Source organism: Oryctolagus cuniculus, chromosome 19 (genome assembly GCF_051225735.1).
Source record: "Oryctolagus cuniculus isolate XC-2025 breed Fujian yellow rabbit chromosome 19, ASM5122573v1, whole genome shotgun sequence".
NCBI lineage: Eukaryota > Metazoa > Chordata > Mammalia > Lagomorpha > Leporidae > Oryctolagus > Oryctolagus cuniculus.
The window spans coordinates 69923393-69949243 of record NC_142885.1 but is presented as its reverse complement, the minus strand read 5'-3'; the positions used below and the strand labels follow the sequence as shown (position 1 = coordinate 69949243).

The 25851-nt window shown below is 62.9% G+C and overlaps 1 protein-coding gene across 10 annotated transcripts; it reads left to right on the top strand.

Moving 5' to 3' along the window:
• Positions 1 to 945: 945 nt before the first annotated feature.
• On the top strand, positions 946 to 25222 carry FLYWCH1 (FLYWCH-type zinc finger 1). 10 transcript variants are annotated; one of them, XM_089321294.1, is made up of 10 exons: positions 953 to 1267; positions 13576 to 13769; positions 14034 to 14510; positions 15147 to 15569; positions 15653 to 15916; positions 17018 to 17281; positions 17780 to 18052; positions 18308 to 18380; positions 18670 to 18767; positions 23798 to 25222. In XM_089321294.1, the coding sequence occupies exons 2-10, from the start codon at positions 13676 to 13678 to the stop codon at positions 23938 to 23940; spliced, it is 2109 nt and encodes a 702-aa protein (XP_089177420.1). In that variant the 5' UTR covers positions 953 to 1267; positions 13576 to 13675; the 3' UTR covers positions 23941 to 25222. The 10 variants fall into 10 exon arrangements, 7 of the variants coding, with proteins under 7 accessions (XP_069920152.2, XP_089177419.1, XP_089177420.1 ...); XR_016225977.1 differs by lacking the exon at positions 18670 to 18767 and adding an exon at positions 20331 to 21551 and having other exon boundaries at positions 954 to 1267; positions 23798 to 23932; XM_089321293.1 differs by lacking the exon at positions 23798 to 25222 and having other exon boundaries at positions 952 to 1267; positions 18670 to 19140.
• Positions 25223 to 25851: the final 629 nt, after the last annotated feature.

Here is a 25851-nt window from a genome sequence, read left to right as displayed (position 1 = left end):
CCTGGCCAAAGCCAGGAGCCTGGGACTCCATCCGGGTCTCCCATGTGAGTGCAGGGCCCAAGCACTTGGGTTATCTTCTGCTGCTTTCCCAAGTGCATCAGCAGGGAGCTGGATTGGAAGTGGAGCAGCCAGGACTTGAACCGGTGCCTGTATGGGATGCTGGCACCGCAGATGGCACCTGCTGTGCCCCAACTCTGGCCCCAGTACTTGGTCCTTAGGAAACTGTCGCCTTCCTGTCCGATGGTTTTTGCCAGAATCAGTTATTACTCCAGGGGTTGCAAAACAGTGGTTTTCTGCATGTTGTACTTGGCTCTCAGCTGCAAGGGCTTCCCGCTCCCCTCTGAAAAGCAGAGAGAGAGAGAGAGACTTCATCCACCGCATCACTCTCCAAGTGGCCAGGCCAAAGTCAGGAGCCCGGAACTCATCCCGGTCCCCGTCGCGTGGGCGGGGAGCTGGAAGGGAATGGGAGCCGGGAGCCGCCTGGCAGGCAGCCGCTCGACCCGCGCGCGCCACAGCCGGCCCTGCGACTGCTCCATTACGGTCGATGCTGATGGTGACCTCAGAGCGTGGCCCTGGGTTGGGTGAGCGGCAAGCCTGAACGAGGCCCATGAGAACTTCCTTCCTCTCCGTGGGAAAGTGCCAGGCCCGGGATGCATTTATTCTTCTACGGCTGTGCGTGTTTGAGAGAGGGGGCTCCTGTCTGCGGAGCTGAGGGCAGGGAACCCCGTCCAGGCCCCCACGTGCGTGGCCGGGCCCCGGCTGCGTGAGCCATCACCGCTGCCTCCCAGACCAGGTTCTCCCGCGTGGGAGGCCCGCCCCTCCACAGGTGCTGCCAGTCAAGTCCCGCGGGGGTCCCGGCGTCGGCGTAGAGCGCCCCGCCCCCGGGAAGCGACGCCCAATCCCGGGCTAGGCCAGCCCCCTGCGCGAGCCATGGGCCCGCCTCCGCACGCCGATTGGCCGAGCTGCCAGCGGACGCCGCGCCGGGAAGACCCGGAGAAGACGGATTTGCTGAGGGAATGGGACCCCCGCGGCGCCGCGGCGCATGCTCCTGAGGCGCCCGCCCGGCGTTCCGAGAGGCCGGTCCCCCGCGGGGTCGCGCGCGCGGGCACGGGGCTCGCTTAGGAGGGCGTCTCGGCGCGGCGAGCGGGCGCCGGGGTCGCGGTGTCCTGAGGGGCCTGGGCCGCGAGGGCGACGCCTGCGGCTGCAGCGGCGGAGACTGAGGGAGCCGTCGCGGCCGCGCTCGGACCGGGAGGGGCCGCTGCCGACGGTGAGACGCGCCCCGGGGTGGGGGTGGGGTCGGGGTCGGGGTCCCCGCCCCGCCCTGCCGCGGGTGCCCAGGGCTGCTGGCGCTGGGGAGGGGGCGCCGGCGCGGCGTCCCGCCGCCAGGCCGCGCCTCGCCGGCCTCCCTTCGCCGTTCGCCCCGCTGCCCCGGACCCGGGCTGAGCCCCGCCGCCCCCGAGCCGGGCAGCCCCACCCCCGCCCGCCCTCCGCTGGCCGGGCCCAGCCCGCTCCGCCGCGCCCCACTCCGGGGCTGCGTCCGGGGGTCCCAGGGCCCGCGCCCCGCCTCGGCGCCGCGGCAAACTTTCCCGGCGCGGCCGGCCCGCGGGTCTGCGGCGCCGTTTCTGCCTCTCGGAGCACGGATCGCTTCGGGACTGGGGCTGGCGGGGCTGGTGCGGTTCGCTCGGGTTCGCGGCTTGCTTTTGCCCGCGTCGCCCGGGCGCGGAGTCAGGGATGGCGTGCGCTGGGCAGGGCCGTGAAACTCAGCGCTGGGGAGAGCGACGCTTGCGCGCGCTGCGGGGGCACCGGAGTTTGGCCTGGGCTGCCCGCAGGTGGTCAGGAAGGACGTCCGGGGTGGGGGCTGGGTCGGACAGGGGGTGCCGGGTGAGCGGGGTCAGGTGCCACGGGAGGCAGTTTCGGGACGCGCAGGCACTGGAGGAGGCCTGGGGACGCTGCGCTCGGCGGTTCTGAGCTGTTGCGCCGCACCGGGCGAAGGGTCGGGCCTTCCAGTTCGGAGCGGAGGCCTGGTGCTGCGTGTCAGCTGGGCAGGACCCGGTCCAAATGGCCGGCAGTCTGAGGTCGGGAAAGGAAAGCAGAAACGGAGTGTCGGGAGGAGTCCTGCACCTGCACCCTCTCCCAGGACGCGCGGTGCCCACGCAGCCCAGCCCGTGGATCCCGCCGCGGGGACAGGGGCTTTGTTAAAACAGCAGGGCCTTCCCCCTCGCCGGGCGCCCCCAGGGCCTGGGCAAAGAACCCCTGGTCTTTGTGCGGACTGAGTCAACGCCTCTGCCCAGGTCTCCCACCCAGCAAGCCAGCACCTAGGCTGAGTGGGCGCTGGTGGGCCCACCTGTGGCCGCCAAGACCTCGCCCCATGGGGTCTGCACCCAGTGCAGTTCTCGGGGCCCTGGGGGGGGCAGTGTCCCAGTGTCCCCCGAGAGCCGCCCTCAGATCGTGCCCTTCCTTTCTGGCCCTGAGAGAGCACGAGAGGGGGACAAACATGGACTTGGAGGCCTGAGCTCCTCCCCTGGACACTCCGGAGTGTGAAACGCCCTAGGGCTCCGCAGTTTACCTGAGAGCAGTGGGACCCAGGGTGCACAGTACGTCTGTATCAACCAGAGGACCACAGCTGCGCGGTCCTAAACAGGAAGGCAGAGTTACAGAGAGGGAGAGAGCGAGATCTTCCATCTGCTGGCTCACTCCCCAGATGGCCGCAGCGTCCAAACCTGGGCCAGGACGAAGCCAGGAGCCTAGAACTCCATCCAGGACCCCACATGGTGGCCGGCCATCACTGCTGCTCTCCCAGGCGCATCAGCTGGGAGCAGAACTCAAACCACTGCTCACATGGGGCTGCTTAACCCACCGTGCACAACGCCAGCCGTTTTTTTATTATTTTGTTTGAAAGGCAGAGTCGCAGGGAGAAAGGAGACAGAGTGCGTGTGATCTTCTGCCCACTGGTTCAATCCCCAAACGGCCACGACCGCCGAGTCTGGGCCATGCCAAAGCCAAGATTATGGAGCTTCTTCCCGGTCTCTCACGTGGGTGCAGGAGCCCGAGGACTTGGGCCATCTTTCTAGACGCATTCATGGAGCTGGGTCGGAAGTGTAGCAGTTGGCTCTTGAACCAGTGCCCATATAGGATACCAGCATTGCAGGTGGAGGCCTCACCTGCTATGCCACAACGCTGGCCCCCACTGTGCCACAGCACTGGTCCCGATGCAGCTTTAAGGGGGGGGGGGGGACCGCTGGCTTTGGCGTAGTGGGTAAAGCAGCCGCCTTCAGTGCCGGCATCCCATATGGGTGCCGGTTTGAGTCCTGGCTGCTCCACTTCCAATCCAGCTCTCTGCTGTGGCCTGGGAAAGCAACAGAAGATGGCCCAAGTCCTTGAGCCCTGCACTTGCATGGAAGACCTGGAAGAAGCTCCTGGCTCCTGGCTTCAGGTTGGCGCAGCTCCGGCCATTGCAGCCGTCTGGGGAGTGAACCGGTGGATGGAAGGCCTCTCTCTGCCTATCCTTCTCTCTCTGTGTAACTCTTTCAGATAGATAGATAGATAGATAGATAGATAAATAAACAAAATCGCCGGCGCCACGGCTCACTAGGCTAATCCTCCGCCTAGCGGCGCCGGCACACCAGGTTCTAGTCCCGGTTGGGGCGCAGGATTCTGTCCCGGTTGCCCCTCTTTCAGGCCAGCTCTCTGCTGTGGCCAGGGAGTGCAGTGGAGGATGGCCCAAGTGCTTGGGCCCTGCACCCCATGGGAGACCCAGGAAAAGCTCCTGGCTCCTGCCACTGGATCAGCGCGGTACGCCGGCCGCAGCGCGCCGGCCGCCGCGGCCATTGGAGGGTGAACCAACGGCAAAGGAAGACCTTTCTCTCTGTCTCTCTCTCTCTCACTGTCCACTCTGCCTGTCAAAAAAAATAATAATAAAATAAAAATAAATAAATAAATAAACAAAATCTTTAAAAAAATAAAACCACCCAGCTCAACATCGGTGAGCGGCTAGGGCTGGGTGTGTTGTGAACTGGGTGTGCTTTCCTACTGAGCACAGACTCTCCAGGGTCCTCACACCGAAGATTCTTCCCATCATGGAATGATGCTGGTGTCGTTGGATTTGCCTGGTGAAGCGTCCGGGTGGGATTTCAGTGGTGTTGACTTAGCACACGGGCCCACTTGGTCTGCTGTGCTGGATTCTTCGTGAAGAACCTTAGACGTTGCTAAAGTACGTTACGAAATCTTGAGGCATGGAAGCCAAGCCCAAGAAGCTCTGTCCACCAGATTTCACAAGTAGGACCCATAGATCTCTTCTTTCTTCTTTTTAAAAAATGATTTGTTGTTTGAACGAGTTACAGAGAGAGAGTCTTCCATCCACTGGTGCACCCCCAAGTGGCTGCGACGACCAGGGCTGAGCCAGGCAGAAGCCAGGAGCTTCATCCAGGTCTCCCACGTGGGGGCGGGGCCCAAACACCCGGCCATCAGCGGGGAGCTGGGTCGGAAGTGGAGCAGCCGGGACAGGAACCGGTGCTCACATGGGATGCCGGCGTCACAGTTGGCAGCTCAGCTCTCTGTGCCACAGTGAGGTCCCCAAATACCTTATGGTATGCGTTGTGAAAGGGTGATTTCAGAAACAGTGGGATCAGGGCACCCGAGTGACCCATCCCAGAGCCCCGCGGACATGCCTGGGAGGCAGTGGACGGTACTTGGGCCCTGCCATTCACAAAGGAGACCCGAATGAAGCTCCTGGCTCCCGGCTCCTGGCTCCTGGCTGGCCCAGCCCCAGCTGTCGCAGGCATCTGGGAAGTGAACCAGTGGGAGAATGACATCTCATCCTGCCTCTCCCTTTCTGTCACTACCTTTTGATAAATGTCGTAGGAAAAAAAAGTGGACTTGGACGACCCACTAGCATAGGCAGTTGTAATATTTGTATTTAACATTTTTAAAAGATTTGTTTATTTATTTGAAAAGCAGAGGGAGAGACCTAAGGAGTGGTCTTCCATCCGCTGGTTTACTCCCTGGATGGCCACAACAGTCAGGAGCCAGGAGCTTCTTCTGGGTCTCCCATGTGTGTGTGGGGGCCCAAGCACGTGGGCCATCTTCTGATACTGTCCCAGGCCATTAGCAGGGATCAGAAGTGGAGCAGCCGGGACTTGAACTGGTGCTGGTATGGGATGCTAGCAGCAGCTTAACCTGGTATGGCCACAGTGTCATCCCCTGTATTTAGCATATTAATGTTACAGCACGAATGAGCTAACCTACACGAAATGTTTCATGTGTCTGACTTAAGAAAACATGGGTTTTTTTTTTATTCAATTTTTTAAAAAAATTTATTTTTTTATTTAATGAATGCATTTTTTCATAGATACACTGGTATGTGTACCATACACTGGTTCTTTCCCTGATACCCACCCTCCCTCCACCCAACTCCCATCCCACCTCCCTCTCCCATCTCCTTCTTCATTATGGTTCATTTTTAGTTTGACTTCATATACAGAGCACCAACTCCGTGCTAAGCATAGACTTCAACAGTTTGCACCCACGCACACACACAACATACAGAGTACAGTTTGGGAACAACATTTGCAGTCGATTCTCATAGTACAGCTCACTGGGGACGGAGGTCCTACGTGGGGAGTAAGTGCACAGTGACTTCTGTTGTTCCTTTAACAATTAACACCCTTATTTATGATGTCAGTGATCACCTGAGGCTCTTGCCATGGGCTGCCAAGGCTGTGGAAGCCTTCTGTGACCATAAACTCCATCGGTATTTGGACATAGCTATAAGCAAAGTGGAAGTTCTCTCCTCCCTTCAGAGAAGAATACCTCCTTTGATGAACCTTTCTTTCCACTGAGGCCTCACAGAGATCCTCCGTGTAGGATATTTTTTGCCAGAGCCTTGGCTTTCCATGCGTGAAATGCTCTCACAGGCCTTTCAGCCAGACCAGGAAGCCTCAAGGGCTGATTCTGAGGTCAGAGTGCTATTTACAGCGAATGTCATTCTAGGAGTCTGCTCTGTGCACTGCTTCCCATATTGGACTTTCTTTCCTTTTTAATTCTGTTGTTATTACCAGGCACTTGATGTTATTTGTATGATCACTTTTACACTTAAACCCATCTATATGTTGACTTGACATTTAATATGATTTTAACAGTTAAGATGGCATTTAAACCTCCGATTTTTTTTTTTTTTTTTTTTTGACAGGCAGAGTGGACAGTGAGAGAGAGACAGAGAAAGGTCTTCCTTTGCCGTTGGTTCACCCTCCAATGGCCGCCGCGACCGGTGGCGGGAGCCAGGAGCTTTTCCTGGTCTCCCATGGGGTGCAGGGCCCAAGCACTTGGGCCATCCTCCACTGCACTCCCTGGCCACAGCAGAGAGCTGGCCTGGAAGAGGGGCAACCGGGACAGAATCCGGCGCCCCGACCGGGACTAGAACCCCGTGTGCCGGCGCCGCTAGGTGGAGGATTAGCCTAGTGAGCCGCGGCGCCGGCCCTAAACCTCCGATTTTTATGGGGCTGGAGTCCATGACAAGATTTTAGGCTGTACCTTGAGAAGAGGTAGTTTTTTTTTTTTTTTTTTTTTTTTTTTTGACAGGCAGAGTGGATAGTGAGAGAGACAGAGAGAAAGGTCTTCCTTTGCCGTTGGTTCACCCTCCAATAGCTGCCACGGCCAGCGTGCTATGGCTGGCGCGCCGCGCTGATCCGATGGCAGGAGCCAGGTACTTCTCTTGGTCTCCCATGGGGTGCAGGGCCCAAGCACCTGGGCCATCCTCCACTGCACTCCCTGGCCACAGCAGAGAGCTGGCCTGGAAGAGGGGCAACCGGGACAGAATCCTGCGCCCTGACCGGGACTAGAACCTGGTGTGCCGGCGCCGCTAGGCGGAGGATTAGCCTGTTGAGTCGCGGCGCCGGCCCAGAAGAGGTAGTCTTTATGCCTGTGTGCAGAACGATATAGCTTTACGGTTGTAACTGCCACCTCCATCTCCTATTTCCCTCTCATTTTTAACTGAGATCTTTTTCCAATTGACTTAAAATACATCTGGTTAACTCTGTTACATGGGGAGTTCAGCATATAGTATGAAGAAGAAAAGAGCGAAGAAACAAAACTAAAAGGATATAAAAATAAAAAGTAGCAATGATAAACTGCCCCTGGACAGTCGGGCCAAGGACTGTTCCAGTCATTGAGTCTAGAAGTGTCCATTTCCCTTCTATAACTTCCATTTTAGGAGCACTATTCTCCCAAGTCAGGGAGAGCATATGGTATTTGTCTCTTTGGGACTGGGTTATTTCACTACGTATGAGCTTTTCCAGCTTGCTCCATTTTATTGCAAATGACCTGATTTCATTCTTTTTTGCTGCTGTGTAGTATTCCACGGTGTACATATCCCGCAATTTCTTCATCCAGTCCTCGGTTGATGGACACTTAGTTGCCTGCATGTCTTAGCCATTGTGAATTGAGCTGCAGTAAACACGGAGGTGCAGACAGCTCCTTTGTTCACTGATTCCATTGCCTTGGGTAGGTTCCCGGGAGTGGGACGGCTGGTCCTGTGGTAGGTCTGTGTTCAGATTCCTGAGGGTCTCCATACTGTTTTCCACAGTGGCTGCACCAGAAGAGAGCAGTTCTTAAGTCAGCGCTCGCCTCGAGACCGCCTGGTCTCCAGGGAGCTCCTCTGGTGTTGCTCAGAGGGGTCCACGGCTGCGTCAGAGCCACGTGGGCTGCCTGGAGCCCTCTCTGAAGCCTTAGCCAGAATTTTGAATGTGAAGTCCAGGAAATTTTTTATTTAAAAAAAATTTTTTTTTTTTTTTGACAGGCAGAGTGGACAGTGAGAGAGAGAGACAGAGAGAAAGGTCTTCCTTTGCCGTTGGTTCACCCTCCAATGGCCGCCGCTGCAGCCGGCGCACCGCGCTGATCCGATGGCAGGAGCCAGGATCCAGGTGCTTTTCCTGGTCTCCCATGGGGTGCAGGGCCCAAGCACCTGGGCCATCCTCCACTGCACTCCCTGGCCATAGCAGAGAGCTGGCCTGGAAGAGGGGCAACCGGGACAGAATCCGGAGCCCTGACCGGGACTAGAACCCGGTGTGCCGGCGCCACAAGGTGGAGGATTAGCCTATTGAGCCACGGCGCCGGCCTATTTTTAAAATTTTTGTCAGCTGCCACAGGTAATTCTTATATAACCTAAAAATATATAAAAAATATCAAAATAAATTTATAATTTTTCACGGAGATTATAATTAACTTCATCACAGGTACATGCTTTCACCTTTTTTTTTTAATTCTGGGGCTGGCGCTGTGACGTGGGTAAAGCCTCCCCTGCAGTGCCGGCATCCCATATGGGCACCAGTTCAAGTCCCGGCTGCTCCTCTTCCCATCCAGCTCTCTGCTGTGGCCTGGGAAGGCAGTAGAAGATGGCCCAAGTCCCTGGGCCCCTGCACCCATGTGGGAGACCTGGAAGAGGCTCCTGGCTCCTGGCTCCGGCTTGACTCAGCTCCAGCTGTTGTGGCCTTTTGGTGGGTGGGCCAGCAGATGGAAGATCTCTCTCCAGCTCTCCCACTCTCTTTAGCTAACTCCGCCTTTCAACTAAACAAATTTTTAAAAGAACTTTGATCATTGAATTTATTTATTTGTAAGAGTTGTTCATCTGAAAGACAAAGTTAGAGAGAGAGGGAAGGAGAGATCGAGTTCTTCCATCTGCTGGTTCACTCCCCAAATGCCTGCAGGGGCTGGGGCTGGCGAGCAAGTCCGGGCCTGGAGCTCCATCCAGGTCGCCCGCGGGGGGCAGGCGCACAAGCACTTGGGCCGTCACTGCTCCTTTCCCAGGCACAGTAACTGGGAGCTGGATCAGAAATGAGCGGCTGGGACAGGAACTGACCCTCATGGGGTGCTGGCGTCCCAGGCGGCGGCTTAACCTGCTGTGCCGTGACGCTGGCCTCTACTCGCTGAGTTTAGAAAAAGTTGCTGAATTTTAAACACTTTTTGTAAATACAAGAACTTTGGAACTCTTCTTGATTTTTTAAAAAAAGATTACTTGAGGGCCAGCACTGGGGCACAGCAAGTTAAAACCCTGGCCTGAAGCTCTGGCATCCCATAGGGTTGCTGGTTCGAGACCCGGTTTCTGCATTTCTGATCTGGCTCTCTGCTTGGCCTGGGAAAGCAGTACAAGATGGCCCAAGTCCTTGGGGCCCTGCACCCACGTGGGGGACCTGGAAGAAGCTCCTGGCTTCAGATTGGTGCAGCTCGGCCAACTGAGGACTGATCCAAAGAATGGAAGACTGACCTCTCTCTCTCTCTGTCTCTCTCTCTCTGTCTCTGTCTCTCTCTCTGCCCCTCCTCTCTCTGTGTAACTCTGACTTTCAAATAAATAAATAAAAAAGAGAGAAAAGATTACTTGAAAGGCAGAGCAACAGAGCGGGAGGGAGAGACAGGAAGCTAGGTCTCCCATGCACTGGTCCACTACAGAAGCTGAGTCTCCCACGTGGGTGGCCAGGACCCGGGGGCTTGGCAGTGTGGAGCAGCCGGGAACCAGCCCTCCCATGAGGGATGCAGGGTCCCACGCAGCAGCTTCACCCCCTGTGCCATGTCGCCCACCATGGGAAAACTCCCCAATTCTTGTTTTGAAAAGTGTCGGGGCCGGCACTGTGGCATAGCTGGTTAGGCCGCTGTCTGCAGTGCCAGCATCCCATACGGGCACAAATTCATGTCCCGGCTGCTCCAGCTCGATCCAGCTCCCTGCTATGGCCCGGGAAAGCAGGAGAAGATGGCCCAAGTCCTTGGGGCCCTGCACCTGTGAGAGAGGCCTGGAAGAAGCTCCTGGTTCCTGGCTTCAGATAGGCGCAGCTCCGGCCATTGCGACCAACTGGGGAGTGAACCAGTGGATGGAAGGCCTCTCCTCTCTCTGTGTAACTCTGACTTTCAAGTAAATACATAAATCTTTAAAATAGATAAATTAATAGTGTCACCATTTAATGTGACCCAAAAAGTAGGCCACCACATTCTGAGGAGCAGCAGCACCCCCTTGTGGCTGTCGGCAGCATTGCAGCCGCGGCCCCGATTGGTCCCCCCAAGGTCTGCAGGGGCTTCCTGCAGGCTTAAAGGCGAGGCCCATGCGGGTGCTGCAGCAGTGGTGCAGGAGAGACGGTGTGGCAGGACTGTGAGGTGGTCCCTGTGTTAGAGCGCAGGAGGTGTCCACACGCCGCCTCCTCCAGTGAGGAAACCCAGGGCGGGACGCCCACTGTCCTCGAGCTGCCTGTGGTGTAGGGAGCTGCTTTTGTCCCCAGTGACTCGAGGGGAGCCATTGCTACATTGGTTGCTTCTATTTATGATTAATTTATTGATCTGAAAGGCAGAGGGAGGGAGGGAGGGAGGGAGGGAGAGAGAGAGAGAGAGATCCTCCATCTGCTTGTTCACTCCCCAAATGGCCGCATTTGGCCATCTGATGGCTGAGCCAATCTGAAGTCGGGAGCCGGGAGCTTCTGCCGGGCCTCCCACACTGGACGCACTCGGGCATCTTCCTCTGGCCTCCCAGAGCTGGATCAGAAGTGCGGCAGCCGGGACTAGAACCGGTGCCCATATGGGATGCCGGCGCTGCAGGCGGCGGTTTTACCCGCTTTGCCACGGCGCCGGCCCTACAGAGGGGGCTTAGCGGCCTCACTGAGCTGTGGGTCACACCCCAGACGGCTCCCCGTGTGCAGCCACAGCACAGAGAAGCCCGCGCGCGCTGGCCTCCAGCCTGAGGCAGCCCCGTCTGTCTTGGGCCCTAGAGAGGGGCCCTGTTGCAGACGTTTCGTGTGGAAGCAGCCACACAGCTCATGGTCCTCCCGCCGGGCCCGCTCCCCGAGCGTGCTGTCCGCAGGGCTCGTCCGTGTCGCCGCAGCTCCCCACGCGCCACCCTCCTTGCCTGGCGGAGCAGCACCCTCGGCACTGCCCCTCCCACACGGAGGGCTCTCCCTGAAGGGCGGGCCCGGCCGGCTCAGGTGTCTCTGGGCCCCGCAGGGCCTGAGGAGGGCGTGTCCCACAGAGCGGGGGTGGGGGGTGGGGGGGTGCAGCTGTTCCTGCAGCGCCGCCTGGGGGTGCACAGGTTTCTTGGCTCGGGACACGGGGACCTAGGTGCTATGGCTGTGCGCGTGGAGACCGTGAGGAGCGGGTGTGAGGGTGGAGTGAGGCCCAGGACAGCTGTGTGTGGAGGGATCAGGGCGGAGGTCCTGAGCGTCACTGTGTTGACCTGGACAGCGGTGAGGGAGACGAGAGCCTGTGGATCGGCCAGTGTGGAGTCCGGCCTCCCGGTGGGCAGCTGGGTCCCTCGGAGCCTGTGTGGTTGACGGCCTGGCTCGCTGGCCGTGTGTGGCTTGTTCAGCTGGTTCTTATGGTCTCTGGTGAAAAACGGGCATCGTAACACATGTCACTTTTGCCATTTTATTTTTTAAGATTTGTTTATAGAAAGAGTGACAGAGAGAAGGAGAGACAGATCTTCAGTCCACTGGTTGATTCCTCAAATGTTCACAACAGCCAGGGCTGGGCCAGGCTGAAGCCAGGAGCCTGTGACTCTTGGTTCTCCCACGTGGGTGCAGGAGCCCCAGGACTTGGGCCGTCTTCTGCTGCTTTCCCAGGGCACAGCAGAGAGCTGGATCGGAGGTGGAGCAGCCGGGACTCGGACCAGCGCCCATATGGGATGGCGGCACTGCAGGCGGTGCCTTCACCCGCTGTGCCAGCACCGGCCCCATTTCAGCCATTTGCAAGCACGCAGGCACCCCCACCCTCATCTCCACAGCTGTGCCTCGGCTGCGACTCTGTCCCCAGGCCGTCCCTGAGCCCCGGCTGCTCTACCTCCTGTCTCCATGCAGGAAGCAGCCCCTTGTACTCAGCATGGGCTCCCCTCCACATGCTCAGGCCTTTACATGTGGCCACTCTCGCTGGCTGTTTGACCAGGTCAGTATCTGTCCCTGTCTCAGAAACCCAGAGCCTGCGAGGTCGGCCACGCCCCTGACCCTGCTGCCTGAGACACTCGCTTATCCCTGGTCAGTTCTGGGGGGCCGGCCCCTCCACCGCTGGCTGCCTGGGCGCCCTGCTGGCCCACTCCTGGGACAGGGCTCCCTCACCTTCCCTGGCCCCGAGGGAAGACACAGCTCCAGAACTGCCACAGCCACCACTCTGCTGGCCAGGTCAGGGAGGACCCGTGGCTGGCTGGTGTGCAGTCCACGCCCTGAGCGGGGTCAGGGAGGACCCGTGGCTGGCTGGTGTGCAGTCCACGCCCTGAGCGGGGTCAGGGAGGACCCGTGGCTGGCTGGTGTGCAGTCCACGCCCTGAGCGGGGTCAGGGAGGACCCGTGGCTGGCTGGTGTGCAGTCCACGCCCTGAGCGGGGTCAGGGAGGACCCGTGGCTGGCTGGTGTGCAGCCCACGCCCTGAGCGGGGTCAGGGAGGACCCGTGGCTGGCTGGTGTGCAGCCCACGCCCTGAGCGGGGTCAGGGAGGACCCGTGGCTGGCTGGTGTGCAGCCCACGCCCTGAGCGGGGTCAGGGAGGACCCGTGGCTGGCTGGTGTGCAGCCCACGCCCTGAGCGGGGTCAGGGAGGACCCGTGGCTGGCTGGTGTGCAGCCCACGCCCTGAGCGGGGTCAGGGAGGACCCGTGGCTGGCTGGTGTGCAGCCCACGCCCTGAGCGGGGTCAGGGAGGACCCGTGGCTGGCTGGTGTGCAGTCCACGCCCTGAGCGGGGTCAGGGAGGACCCGTGGCTGGCTGGTGTGCAGTCCACGCCCTGAGCGGGGTCAGGAAGGACCTGTGGCTGGCTGGTGTGCAGTCCACGCCCTGAGCCCTCTGGCGGGCCACAGGGGGACTGCGCCTCAGACCAGCATCCGCATCCCTGCAGGGACCGCGGCGGCCTTGGGTTGTGTCGTAGCTTCCCTTTCTTTTAGGACACAACCTTGGGGTGGACACTGCGCGCTGCACCCCAACTGTGGCCTGGGGTGCATCTCTGAGGGGTGCTGGCTCCTGGTGCGGGAGAGCATGGGGTGGGTCCGCTGCGTGGGGGCGTCCCCTGCCGAATCCTGTGGGAGTCTGCGTGGGTGCACGGTAGCTGCATCGTGGGCTTGTCTGGATCGCCTGGCGCAAGGCCTGGACAGGGAACAGCCTTGCCCATTGGTCCCCAGCCACAGGGCGCCAGAGGGCGGGCTGCCAGCAGAGGGACGCGCGCCAGGGCCAATCAGGGCGCGGTGCTGTGTGTCATGGGGCTGGTCCGCGGGTCCCGAGCGGCTGGGCCCGGGAGCCCCCATGCTTGGCTGTTACCTAGCAGGTTCCCTCAGTCCTGCCCTGGGCTGGCGGGGCAGGGAGCTGCGTGTGCATCTCAGGCCTGGGGACTTTGCAGCACAAGTGGGGGGTGCATGGGAACTTGGGTTGGGGTGATGGTTGGCCGGGGAGGAAGCTGAGCGGTGGGAAAGGCCCACGGCGCTCACCGCGCAGAGACCCGTGCCCAGGACCACACAGCCACGGCCCAGAGTGCAGGGACAGTGCACGTTCTACACAGAGCGAGGGTTGGGAGCGGGACCAGGTCCTCCCCAGCAGGGCCCCTCCCTGGCTCCTCCGCCCTGACCCGCATTGCTTTGTAGAGACCCGGCCCGAGGACTCCTCCGCCGTCATGGAAAGGGCGCTGGGCAGAAGTCCGTGCGTGGGCTGAGCGTGGCCTGAGCGTCGGGCCCTGGTCCCGGGATGCCCCTGCCTGAGCCCCGCGAGCAGGAGGCCGAGAGTGGGACCGCTGGCCCGGAGCCGTCGCCCGAGCTGAAGCGCAGCAAGCTAGACGCAGGTGAGGAGTGGGCCCAGCCGCCCGTGTGCACGCGCACCTCGGCCTGCCCACCCCGCTCCCCGGGAGCCTCCTGCAGGGTGTGGCGGCCAGCAATCTCCTCCGTGCGCCTGCAGCCCCGTCCAGGAGCCAGGGAATCGCTGAGATGGGCAGAGTGCCCACCCCCGCCGCAGTCAGGAGTTTTGGGGAGGCCCCCCACCCACCCCTTCACCCCACACTCCCACCCCGCCCCCTGCAGGGCTCACCTGCCCGCCCTCTCCCCCACAGCCCCCGAGCCGCTGGAGTTCCTGAGGACCCCGTTTGGGGGCCGCCTCCTGGTGAACGAGTCGTTCCTGTACAGGCAGGAGAAGGCCGTCGGGGACAAGGTGTACTGGAAGTGCCGTCGGCACGCCGGGCTGGGCTGCCGGGGCCGGGCCATCACCCGCGGCGCCCGGGCCACTGTGATGCGGGACCACTGCCACCTGCCAGACGAGGAAGGCCTGCGGGCCCGGCCCAGCCCGGCCCTGCCCGAGGCCTCGGGGAATCCGCAGGCCCCCGAGGGCCCTGGAGGCCATGTGGAGGAGCCGTGTGAGGGAGTGGGCCCGTGGCTGGGCCCCGAGGAGCCAGAGCCCACGCTGGGGCAGGTGTTGAGCAAGCCAGCCCTGGAGGAGGAAGAGGGGCCCCGGGCCCTGTCTCTGCCCCCCAAGAAGCGCTCGACACTAGGGCTGGGCGAGTACCTGCCGCCCATGCCTCCGTTTGGAGCAGGTGAGCCCCGGGGGCCTTGGCTGCACCCAGGTGGAAACGTGGGGACCCACGCAGATCCTCAGGACGGCTTGCAAAATCAGCGCCCCTGCTCCCAATCCAGCTGTGGGGGGAGGGCCCCAGGTCCTTCCAGAATGTTCTGAGGCAGCAGGAAGCGAGACTGAGAGGTCTGAGTTGTAATGGGCTGTGGTGACCCTGGCATCCTCTAAGCTTGGAAAAGGACCCCTGGGGCTGGAGGAGTCCGGCTCAGTTTTGGGGCTGTGGGGGTGATGGCCACGGCCGCCTGCACTCGGGACCAGCCGGCCAGGGGTGGGTCTGGGCCTGTGGGGTTGTCCTTACCCCCAGGCACTGGGAGGCGGGCTGGGTGGAGCTGCAGCCACGCTGGGCCCTCACTGCTGGGAGGGAGACTACACAGAGTGGTGCTGCTTCCGCGTGCGGGAACCACTCCAGCTGCACACGGAGCCCCGGACAGCCCTCGGAGCACCGTGACAGGGCGCTGACAGCCAAGGGTACTGCGGGCCATGGCCAGGGAGTGGGGTGGGGTGGGGTTGGGGGAGTTGATGTGGCCACGATCAGTGTGTCCCCGGAGAAGCGGTGTCGGGCCAGGGGTGTGGTGACCGCCCCGGATCCCTCCTCCAGGGCAGGCCGGGCCCCTGGAGTTCCTGAGGACCTGCTATGGGGGCAGCTTCCTGGTGCACGAGTCCTTTCTCTACAAGCGGGAGAAGGCGGTGGGGGACAAGGTGTACTGGACGTGCCGAGACCACACGCTGCACGGCTGCCGCAGCCGCGCCATCACCCAGGGCCAGCGGGTCACGGTCATGCGCAGCCACTGCCACCCGCCCGACGTGGAGGGCCTGGAGGCCCGGCGGCGGCAGGAGAGGGCGGGCCCCAACGGCCTCGGGGCCCCCGAGGACAAGCCGCTGCCAGCTGTGGACAGTCCGCTGTGCCGCAGGGGCCCGGGCCCTCTGGCGCTCTCCAGGCGTCGGCCCAGGAAGCGAGCCAAGCCCGACGAGCAGGAGCTCGTGGAGCCCCACGCCCCGCCGGACCCGGAGGCTGACCCCGGTGAGTCCGCCCCCTGCAGCCCCTCGGGCCCAGGGCAGGTGCGGGGCTGGGAGGATCAGGCCTGATGCCCTCCCTGTCCACAGGAGGCCCCGAGTTCCTGAGGACCCCGCTCGGGGGCAGCTTCCTGGTGCACGACTCGTTCCTCTACAGGCGGGAGAAGGCGGCCGGCGAGAAGGTGTACTGGACGTGCCGGGACCAGGCCCGCATGGGCTGCCGCAGCCGCGCCATCACCCAGGGCCAGCGCGTCACGGTCATGCGTGGGCACTGCCACCCGCCCGACCTGGCTGGCCTCGAGGCCCTGCGGCAGCGGGAGAAGCGACCCGGCCCGGCGCAGCGGGAGAACCCAGGTGCTGGGGGCAGGGGGGCAGGCAGGAGACCCCCACCCCCACCTTCCTCTCTTGACCTCGTCCTCCTGTGAATGTTCTAGAAGGGTTACAGTCCGGTCCCTGCTCAGCCCAGCCTGGGTCAACCCTGCCCCCCTCCCGTTTGCAGAGGAAGACAGTGGTGACTGTTAGCAGGGGGCGCAGCTCCTGGGGCCAGCCTGCCCTTCCCCCTCCCGGATCCCTGCCCTGGCCACGCAGGGGCCCCTGACCAAGTCCCTGCCTGGCCTGTGGGTTTTCAAGCCCCCAAGGTGCCGGCACGCCCTGGTCTGCTTTCTCTGGATTTCTCTTCCCTCTGGCTGGCGCCAGCACCCGTCTCATCCTCCAGGCCCCCCGTCCGTGTCCCTGGTGCCTAGGCCACTTGCTGCCCCGAGGTCCGTCAGCTCGTCAGCTCCGGGCAGCTGCTCCCTGCCCCAGCCTGCTCTCGGCAGGGCCTGGCGCAGCCCCTTCCTGCTCTCCGGCCCTCCACGCCTGCTTGTGCTGGGGGCAGCCCTGCCTCCGGTTTCCCCAAGCCACAGTCCCGGGGGGTGACACTTGCGAGACACCCTGGACACAGAGCTGTTTGCTGAGCAGGGGTGGCTTTGCTTGGCCTCCCCGGGGCTGGCCGCGCTCTCTGAGCACCTGTGCCCCCTGCCCCGTGCGCTGCTGTGGTCCCTTAGGGCCGTCTGGGTCAGGTGTGAGGGCGCTGGAACATCCAGGGTCGCAGGGCTCACTTCCCTTGGCCTGGTGTCCCCACCCCTGTCCCCAGGCTGTCACTGTGCAGGGCGAGCTTGATCCCCTGGCTTCTGCCCCCATAGGCACGGCCTCTGCGTGGAGGGACTGGAGTCCCCTGGGCAGACGGCCACGCCCGTCCCAGCTCCTTCCCCCGGAGGGCCCCCAAGGCCACGTCGCTTGCTGCTCACGGCCCCCTCTTTAGCTCCCAGGTCGCGCTGTCCGGCCTGCCGGCAGCGGGCGGGTTCTGGGGCTCCAGGGAGTGAGGGCCTTCCCTGGAGCCGCGCTCCGGACTCAGCAGAGCAGGGACCCCGCTGCCCCACTCCCCGGCCTCCTCACTCCCTCTCGTGTCCACAGGAGGCCCCGAGTTCCTGAGGACCCCGCTCGGGGGCAGCTTCCTGGTGCACGACTCGTTCCTCTACAGGCGGGAGAAGGCGGCCGGTGAGAAGGTGTACTGGACGTGCCGGGACCAGGCCCGCATGGGCTGCCGCAGCCGCGCCATCACCCAGGGCCAGCGCGTCATGGTCATGCGCAGGCACTGCCACCCGCCCGACCTGGCCGGCCTCGAGGCCCTGCGGCAGCGGGAGAATCTCCCCAACCTGACGCACTGGGAAGGCCCAGGTGAGGGCAGCCGCGCGCCGCGGTGCTCTGGTCCACGCTGTGCCTGGCTCCCTGCACGCAGGCTCGGGAGGGGACGGTGCCCCGGGTCTCCCTCAGGGCGGTGTCTCCGTGCCAGCTCTGGCTGACGGTTGGTGAGCTGACCGCCCCCCCCCCCCAGTTCTGCTCTGGGATAGCAGAGGGCCCAGTTAGTTGCCGGCTGGCATCGGGGTGGGCAGGGAGCCAGGAGGCCCCAGTGCGTGGGTGCGGTCTGCCACAGGCCTCACAGGAGGGCCCAGCCCTCAAGTCCAGCATTGGAGTGGCCAGGGGAGGCCTCCAAGGAGCATGGGGCTCGAGAGGCCGCAGGGGCCAGGCTCCCCAGACGGCGTGCAGCCCGCACGTGGTCTCAGGCCTGAGCTGGCCAGGGCTGCAGGGGGCGCGGGGGTCAGAGTGGGTCCTGCTGGGGCACAGCTCCCCCGGCCCGGCCTCTGGCACCCACCCGCTGGTCACTTCCCCCCTCAGAGCCCACGGAGCCCCTGGAGTTCCTGCGGACGTCGCTCGGGGGCAGGTTCCTGGTGCACGAGTCGTTCCTGTACAGGAAGGAGAAGGCGGCCGGCGGGAAGGTGTACTGGATGTGCCGGGACCAAGGCCGCACCGGCTGCCGCAGCCGCGCCATCACCCAGGGCCAGCGCGTCATGGTCATGCGCAGCCACTGCCACCCGCCCGACCTGGCCGGCCTCGAGGTCCTGCGGCAGCGGGAGCGGCTGCCCGGCCGGGCCCCGCAGCGAGAGCCAGGTACCCGGGGCGCTGTGGGCTCCAGGCCCTGCAGGCACAGGGGAACTCGACTTCAGCTCCAAAAGGGTTATTCCCGGGCGTGAGAAAGCCGCTGTCTGCTGGGGTGGGCAGGGGAGGGGCCCATGGATGTTGGGAAGCCCGATCCCAGCCCTGCCCGCTCCCAGCCTCGCGGCCTGGTTCCCTGAGTTCTTCCTTGCTGTGAGGGGCCGCGCGCTTCAAGCAGAGCGACGCTGACGCGCGCTTCCCCGTCCTCAGAGAAGACACAGCTCCTGCCCGACGTCCAGCTGTGCTTGGAGACCGCCTCGGCCGAAGGCCAGCAGAGCGACGGGTAACGGACGGGTTCTCTGTGCCGCCTCCTGCGGTTCCGGAGAAGGCGTCGGGTCGCCGAATGCTGGGGTGGGGTGGGGTGGGGTGGGGTGGCACGCCCTTTCACTGTGTGGATGCAGGCCGCTGAGCATCTCCCTTCCCTGAGGTGAGCAACCCCAGAGCAGGGCAGAGGGCAGCTGCCGCCTGCCGCCGCACACAGGGAGCGGAGGCCGTGGCGGGACGGGGGGCACAAGGGGGACTCACGCCCAGGGGCCTGAGAGCTGGCATCAAGTCCCGCCTCCACTCTGAAGATTTCTCAGGGAGAGAGACCTTCCGTCTGCTGGTTCACTCCCCGAAGGGCTGGGCCAGGCCAAAGCCAGGAGCCAGCAGCTTCCTCCGGGGCTCCCAGGTGGGTGCAGGGGCCAAGGACTTGGCCATCTCCTGCTGCTTTCCCAGGCCCCAGCAGAGAGCTGGATCGGAAGTGGAGCAGCCGGGACTCGAACCGGCACCCATGTGGGATGCTGCTATCTCAGGCCCCCGCCCTCTGCTTCTGACCCAGCTTCCTGCTAAGAAGCCAAGAGGCGGTAGTGCTGGCCAAGTTCGTGGGTGCCAGCACCCACGGGGGAGGCGGGACTGTGTTTCCTTGTGGCTCTGGGCCGGCCCCGCCCGGACGTTGCAGGCACTTGGGGAGTGAACCAGAGTCAGAAGACCGCTGTGTCATTCTGCCTTTAAAATAAATGAATTTCAAACAAACTAATGAAATCCTTTTAAATGAATGAAAATGGAGACCACATCCGGGATGTAGGGAGGGGACAGATCTCAGACCAGGGGAGGCGCCCGCAGAAATAGCTCCCACCTAAGGCAAGGAGAGGGAAGGAGAAAGCGAGCCGCAGGCCCTTGGGGAGGGTGAACAGACTGACCGAGCCCAAGCACCGAGCAGACGAATGAAGGACATGTGTCAGTCACCGCAGACTCCCAGAGAGGTAAGGGGCCGCAGGGGTTGCTGGGAAAGATGGGGCGGGCACGCAGAGGCGTGGGCACTGGCAGGCAGCAGAGGAGACGCGAGCCTGGCCAGACAGAAGCCACTGTGCCTGGGGTAAAACAGCAGTGCCCGTGCTGCAGCGAGGGAGTTGAGCCACCTCCTGTGACGCCAGCCCCACGCGGGTGCCGGTTTGAGTCCCAGCTGCGCTGCACCACTCAGGCCCCTATAAGGGAGGAGGGCCCCTGCACCCACGTGGGAGACCTGGATCGATTCCAGGCTGCTGCTCCCACCTGACCCAGCTCTGCCTCCTGGAGGAATTTGAAGAGTGAACCAGCAGATGAAGATCTCTGTCTCTCTAACTCTGCCTTTCAAATAGGTAATTTTCTAAAAAAATTCTATTTCTAGATTTATGTATTTATTTGGAAGGCAGAGAGAGAGAGAAAGGTCTTGCATCATCCACTGGTTCACTCCCCAGGTGGCTGTAACGGCCAGAGCTGCACTGATCTGAAACCAGGGGCTTCCTCTGGGTCTCCCACGGGGGTGCAGGGGCCGTCTTCTGCTGTTTTCCAGACCATAGCAGAGAGCTGGATCAGAAGTGGGGCAGCGCTGTGGCTCACTTGGTTACTCCTCTGCCTGCGGTGCCGGCATCCCATATGGGCGCCGGATTCTGTCCCGGTAGCTCCTCTTCCAATCCAGCTCTCTGCTGTGGCCCAGGAGGCCAGTGGAGGATGGCCCAAGTCCTTAGGCCCTGCACCCACATGGGAGATCAGGAGGAAGCACCTGGCTCCTGCCATGGCGGCCATTTGGGGAGTGAACCAATGGAAGGAAGACCTTTCTCTGTCTGTAACTCTACCTGTTTAAAAAAAAAAAAAATAGTGGGGCAGCCAGGACTGGAACCAGCATCCATATGGGGTGCCGGCACTTTAGGTGGTGGCTTTACCTGCTGTGCTACAGCTCCGGTCCTCATATAGGTAATTTTTCAAAAAATAGAAAATCCAAATTGACCCAGAGAACTAGAGATCCACTTAGTCATCTTAAAAGTAGCCAAGAGGCCAGCTCCACGCCAGCCTGCAGTGACTTCTACGAGACGTTTGGGAGACATTAACACCGACACTGCAGAGGCCTCCCACAGAGAGGAGGGCAGAGGTTGCCCCCTCAACTCCACACGGCCAGTACGAGGCCCACAGAAGCCAGAACCCTCAGCAGAACCCCAGCAGAGAGCCTGGCACCCAGCAGGCCTGGCAGCATGGTGCACCTCCTGCCAGCACCCGGCCTGGGGACTCCGACACTGCCCCACGGGGACACCCAGCGCTCGCCCTCGTCAGCCCTGTTCACCTGCGCTGAGCACCTGGGTGTCTGGGGTTTCAGCCACTGCAGCCGCTCACCCCAGTGCCTGCCCTGGACGCCCCAGCTCAGGCAGGGTCCCCGGGAGCAGCTCCTCCGGCCAACAGCCAGTACTGGAGGACAGCACCCGCACTGTTGGCCAGGCCAAGGCCCTGGGGCCACACTGGCTTCCGTAAGGCCCTGGCCCACCGCCTCCTGCCTCTGCTCTCGTCTTCACCGAGATGCACCTGAGATATAGGTGTGACCGTGGGCTACGTGCTGAGACTCCTTCCAGCCTAGGGGAGGACCAGGGGACGCCAGCACATCGGGGCTGCGGAGCATAGAACCCACGACCGCTGTGGACACAGCGCAGGCCGCAGCTGGCAGCCGGCGCACTATGCACTGAGCCCGGGGAAGGAGGGGCTCCTGTACCGGCAGGAAGCGCCTGAGCCCAGCGCTGCCGTCACAGCTGCCAGTGAGAGGCCAGGCCAGGAGGAGGAGCTGGGGCCACCGGGACGGGAAAAGAGGAAGCGCCCGTCCCCACAGGTGGCCTCTCACACGCCGGGGTGGTCACGCTCAACGACCCACGGAGTCCACTGCAGACCTCCCAGCACCAGAGCGGGGTGGCTGCTGGGTGCAGCGGCCAGGCTGGGCGTGGGGGGCCTGTGTCCTGCCGCCCTGCACTGCCAGCTCGGCTCCTCTGCAGTGCCTGGGAGGCGGCCGATGTTGACAAGGGACCTGGGCTCCTGCCACGCACGTGGGACCCGCATGGGTGCCTGGCCCCTGCCTGCCAGGCCAACACTGCTGTAGGCCCTGGGGAGTGACCCTGACGGATTTCTCCCTCCTTCCCACTCGCTGTGCCTTTCAAATAAGGAAGCAAGTAAACAGGTAAATAAAATCTAGTTTACAAAATAATCAGGTCCGGTGCTGCAGCTGAGCACCCGCCTGTGGCGCCAGCCTCCCGTAGGGACGCCGGTTCCAGCCCCCTGCTAAGGCCTGAGAGCACTGGGAGATGGCCAGGTGTTGGGCCTTGCACCCACATGAGACACCCGGAAAACCTCCCAGCTCTGGGCCTCTGGGGAGTGAACCAGTGGATGGAAGACCTCTTTCTTGTCTCTCCCTCTCTATATAACTCTACCTCTCAAACAAAATATTAAAAAATAAATAAATAACCTCATCCAGGTGCGGGGTACAGTATCAAGCACCGAAACCAGCTGCACTTGGGTTCATTCGCAATGAAAATCCCAGGAGTGAAGTCTGGGGGACAGTGAGTGACACTCCGGGGACGGCAGTGACACAGGCACACCTCACCCCCCAACGCACGCGACCAGGTAGAATCTGACACGACAGGCCAGTGGGAACACATCCCGTGGTCATGGATCTGTGTACAAACTCCAGGAGCCCTGAACAGTCAGAACTACAGCGTAACAAGAGCAAAGTCGACAACTCACACTCGGTGTCAAAACTTCCCACCGGCTGGCGCTGTGGTGTCGCAGGTCAAGCCACCGCCTGTGACCCGGACATCCCATCCAGATGCCGGTTCAAGTCCCGGCTGCTCCACTTCTCATCCAGCTCCCTGCGAGTGCACTTGGGAAAGCAGCGGAAGACGGCCTGAGGACTTGGGCTGCACCCTCGTGGGAGACCCGGATGGAGCTCCTGGCTTTGACGTGGCTGCGAGGGCCATTTGCGGAGTGAACCAGTGGATGGACGTTCTCCGTCTCTATCACTCTGCCTTCAAATAAACATGTTTCTTTCAAAACAAAAACCGCCATAAAGCGTCAGTACTAGACAGCATGGTACTGCCCAGGGACCAGCATGCACCGGAATCGGAGTACTTCCGCCCCTGATGGACAGGACAAGGGGAGGGAGGAGCGATGGGTGCACCGCACAGGGCACCCCCGGGGCCCTCCTCACACAGAACACAGCAGCCACCTCTGCTCTACCACGGGGAGCTTGAGTTCCGAAACCCATTTTCAAGACAGGAGTACATCTTCACTCCTGAGTCAGCCAGGGATTCGGACAGGACACCGGCGGCACAAGCCCCCAGTCCGAGGGAAATCTGACCTCGTCACAGGGGGCGCCACACTTGCCCTGCGCCATCGGGGCCAAAAGGGCGACCTGAGACAGGACACCTGCCCATCGCCACCTGACCGGGACTCTCGGCGCACAGTGAGAGAGAGAGAGAGAAAGGTCTTCCTTTGCCGTTGGTTCACCCTCCAGTGGCCGCCGCGGCCGGTGCACTGTGACCGGCGCACCGCGCTGATCCGATGGCAGGAGCCAGGTACTTCTCCTGGTCTCCCATGGGGTGCAGGGCCCAAGCACCTGGGCCATCCTCCACTGCACTCCCGGGCCACAGCAGAGAGCTGGTCTGGAAGAGGGGCAACCGGGACAGAATCTGGCGCCCCGACCGGGATTAGAACCCAGGGTGCCAGTGCCGCAAGGTGGAGGATTAGCCCAGTGAGCCGTGGCGCCAGCCGACAAATGATTCTTTCAAAGATTTGTTTTATTTATTTTAAAGACAGAGTCTTCTATCTGCTGGTTCACGCCCCAAATGGCCACATGGCCAGGGCTGGGCCAGGCTGAAGGCAGGAGGTTTATCCAGGTCTCCCAGGTGGGTGCAGAGCCCTGAGCACCGGCGCTGTCCTCCGCTGCCGTGACAGCCACAGCCGGGAGCTGCGTGGGGCGCAGAGCGGCCAGATGGAGGCTGGGGTCCCGGGTGGAGTTTAATCTGCCCCGCCACCGCCGGCCTCAACGCTCTGTTTTGGTAAAGAGAAGAGCTTGAGAGAAAATGGCAAAAAAAAAAAGTCACAGTGACTCTAACTGGTTCCCCCCGCGGTCACCTCCTCACGCTGCCCGTCAGCGGGCAGCCACCCACGAGGCCACCGTGGGGGCAGGAGCGTCAGGGCCCCCTGCGGTGAGGACACAGCGTCGCTGCCAGCCCAGCCCAGCACAGCAGAAGCCGGGGAGCCCGCGCCAGAGCTGGATCTCACGGCTGGCTGTTTCCCCAGAGCGCGCTCCACGCCTGCGGGGGGCGCCTCCGGGACGCGCGTGCCAGCGGCTGGCCGAGCTCGTGTCCAGGCCGGGGGACCCCACCTGGCTGAACCGGCCAGTGATCGCTGTGTCTTTCTAACCAGGAGCACCAGCGACCCACAGCCCGACGGCGAGTCCCAGTGAGGCCCCTCCTGCTGCGTGGGACCCCGCCCCTCCCGGCACCCGCAGCCTGCGCACCGCCAGCCAGGGCTCTCGGCAGGGCGGGGCAGGTGGCCTGCACACCTGAGCGAGTGGCAGCTCCGAAGCAGCACCGTGTGCAGACGCCTCGCCCGGGGTCCTCCCAGCAGGGGCGGCCTGCTTCCCCTCAGCCAACTCGGTGCAGAGGCCGCTGAGCCACCCCAGAGCCCAGTGCGCGCCACGCCAGAGACCGCCACGCTGCACTCGAACGACACAGACCATCCCATTCTGCGCTACGGACCCCTGCGCAGCTCGCCAGAGACCACCACCCACCACACGGCGACCACACCACAGACCATTCCACTGCGCTACAGACCCCTGCACACCGCACCAGACTCCCCACAGGAGCCCAGGGGCCTCCCGGGCGACGCTCCTGCGCCAGGCTGCAGCCAGCCCCATCCATAATGGCCCAGCCCAGTCAGCAGCGGCCCCACCACGCCCTCTGGGTGCTGCCCTGCCTGCGCCCTGCTCCTGGCTCTGCCTGTGACCGCATCCCCCGCCAGGTGGCGCTGCCGCGGGGCCTGAGCACAGCCGTGGACGGGACTCTGCCTGTGACCGCATCCCCCGCCAGGTGGCGCTGCCGCGGGGGCCTGAGCACAGCCGTGGACGGGACTCTGCCTGTGATCGGATCCCCGCCAGGTGGCGCTGCAGGGACCTGAGCACAGCCGTGGACAGGACTCTGCCTGTGACCGCATCCCCCGCCAGGTGGCGCTGCAGGGGCCTGAGCACAGCCGTGGACAGGACTCTGCCTGTGACCGGGTTCCCCGCCAGGTGGCGCTGCCGCGGGGGCCTGAGCACAGCCGTGGACGGGACTCTGCCTGTGATCGGATCCCCGCCAGGTGGCGCTGCAGGGACCTGAGCACAGCCGTGGACAGGACTCTGCCTGTGACCGCATCCCCCGCCAGGTGGCGCTGCAGGGGCCTGAGCACAGCCGTGGACAGGACTCTGCCTGTGACCGGGTTCCCCGCCAGGTGGCGCTGCCGCGGGGGCCTGAGCGCAGCTGTGGGCAGGTCGCGGGCGCTGCACACCCCACCATGGCCGTCACAGCTGCCTGGGACGCCCAGGTTCATCTGAAGCCAGGGGAGAGCTGGGTGGGGAAGTGCCGAGGGAGCCTTCATGGGGCCAAGCTGGCACCACGGGCACTCAGGGCCCTGCCTGGACAGCGGGTCCCCGTGCCCACCCTGTCATGGGAGAGGGAGCAGCGGGCACTGTGTGTGGCAGGCTCCGCCCCGGCAAGCTGGCTGTGGAGCTGTCCGCCCGCGGGGGGGCAGTGATGCTGGTGCCCCCACGCCCCCTCTGTCCCCTCCCCCAATAAAGACTACATGACCTCACCGTGTGCAGCTGCCATGGCCACACTCCCTGGGCGACAGCTCGGGTCCCACGAAGCCCCAGCCTCCATGTGGCTCAGCACAGGGTTTGGCTGGGTAGCACTCAGGGGAGGTCCCCTATGCTGGGGTCACCTGGACCGTGAGCGGCTGAGGGGACCTGGACCCTGGAGAGGCCCCGAGGAGTCAGCTCTGGGTCACTGGGGAAGGGGAGCCTCTGTGTCTCTGCCCCCATGGGAGCAGTGCTGAGGGGCCGGCCCCACCCCTCAGTGCAGTACAGCCTGGCCCCGCCTTCCACCAAGGCCCTGAATGCCCTGCAGAGGAAGGGCAGCCCAAGCACAGGGTCCCCGAGGTCCTGGCCACCATCCTGGACAGGTGACTGCCCCTCACCAGCTGCCCATGACCCAGACGCCATGGCTGTCACCACAGGGCCCCAGCAGACACCCACGGTGAGAGGGCCCCCAGCGTGCGGGCTGCCTGCCCCTCGCCGGTGTGGCCAGCACAGGGGCAGCAGCGCCCCTGCCACTCGGCACCCGGACCCAAGGCTGAGTTCACCACTCACGGCCAAGGCCAGGCTAGGGCCCTGCAGCCACAGACAGCACCACAGCCCGAGGCGTCTGTGGGACCGCGCAGGC

Coding starts and splice junctions, on each gene's coding strand:
- FLYWCH1 (XM_089321293.1), top strand. CDS start 13,676: ATGCCCCTGCCTGAGCCCCGCGAGCAGGAGGCCGAGAGTGGGACCGCT. Junction 13,770..14,033: donor GCGCAGCAAGCTAGACGCAG/GTGAGGAGTGGG, acceptor TCTCCCCCACAG/CCCCCGAGCCGCTGGAGTTC. Junction 15,570..15,652: donor GGACCCGGAGGCTGACCCCG/GTGAGTCCGCCC, acceptor CCCTGTCCACAG/GAGGCCCCGAGTTCCTGAGG.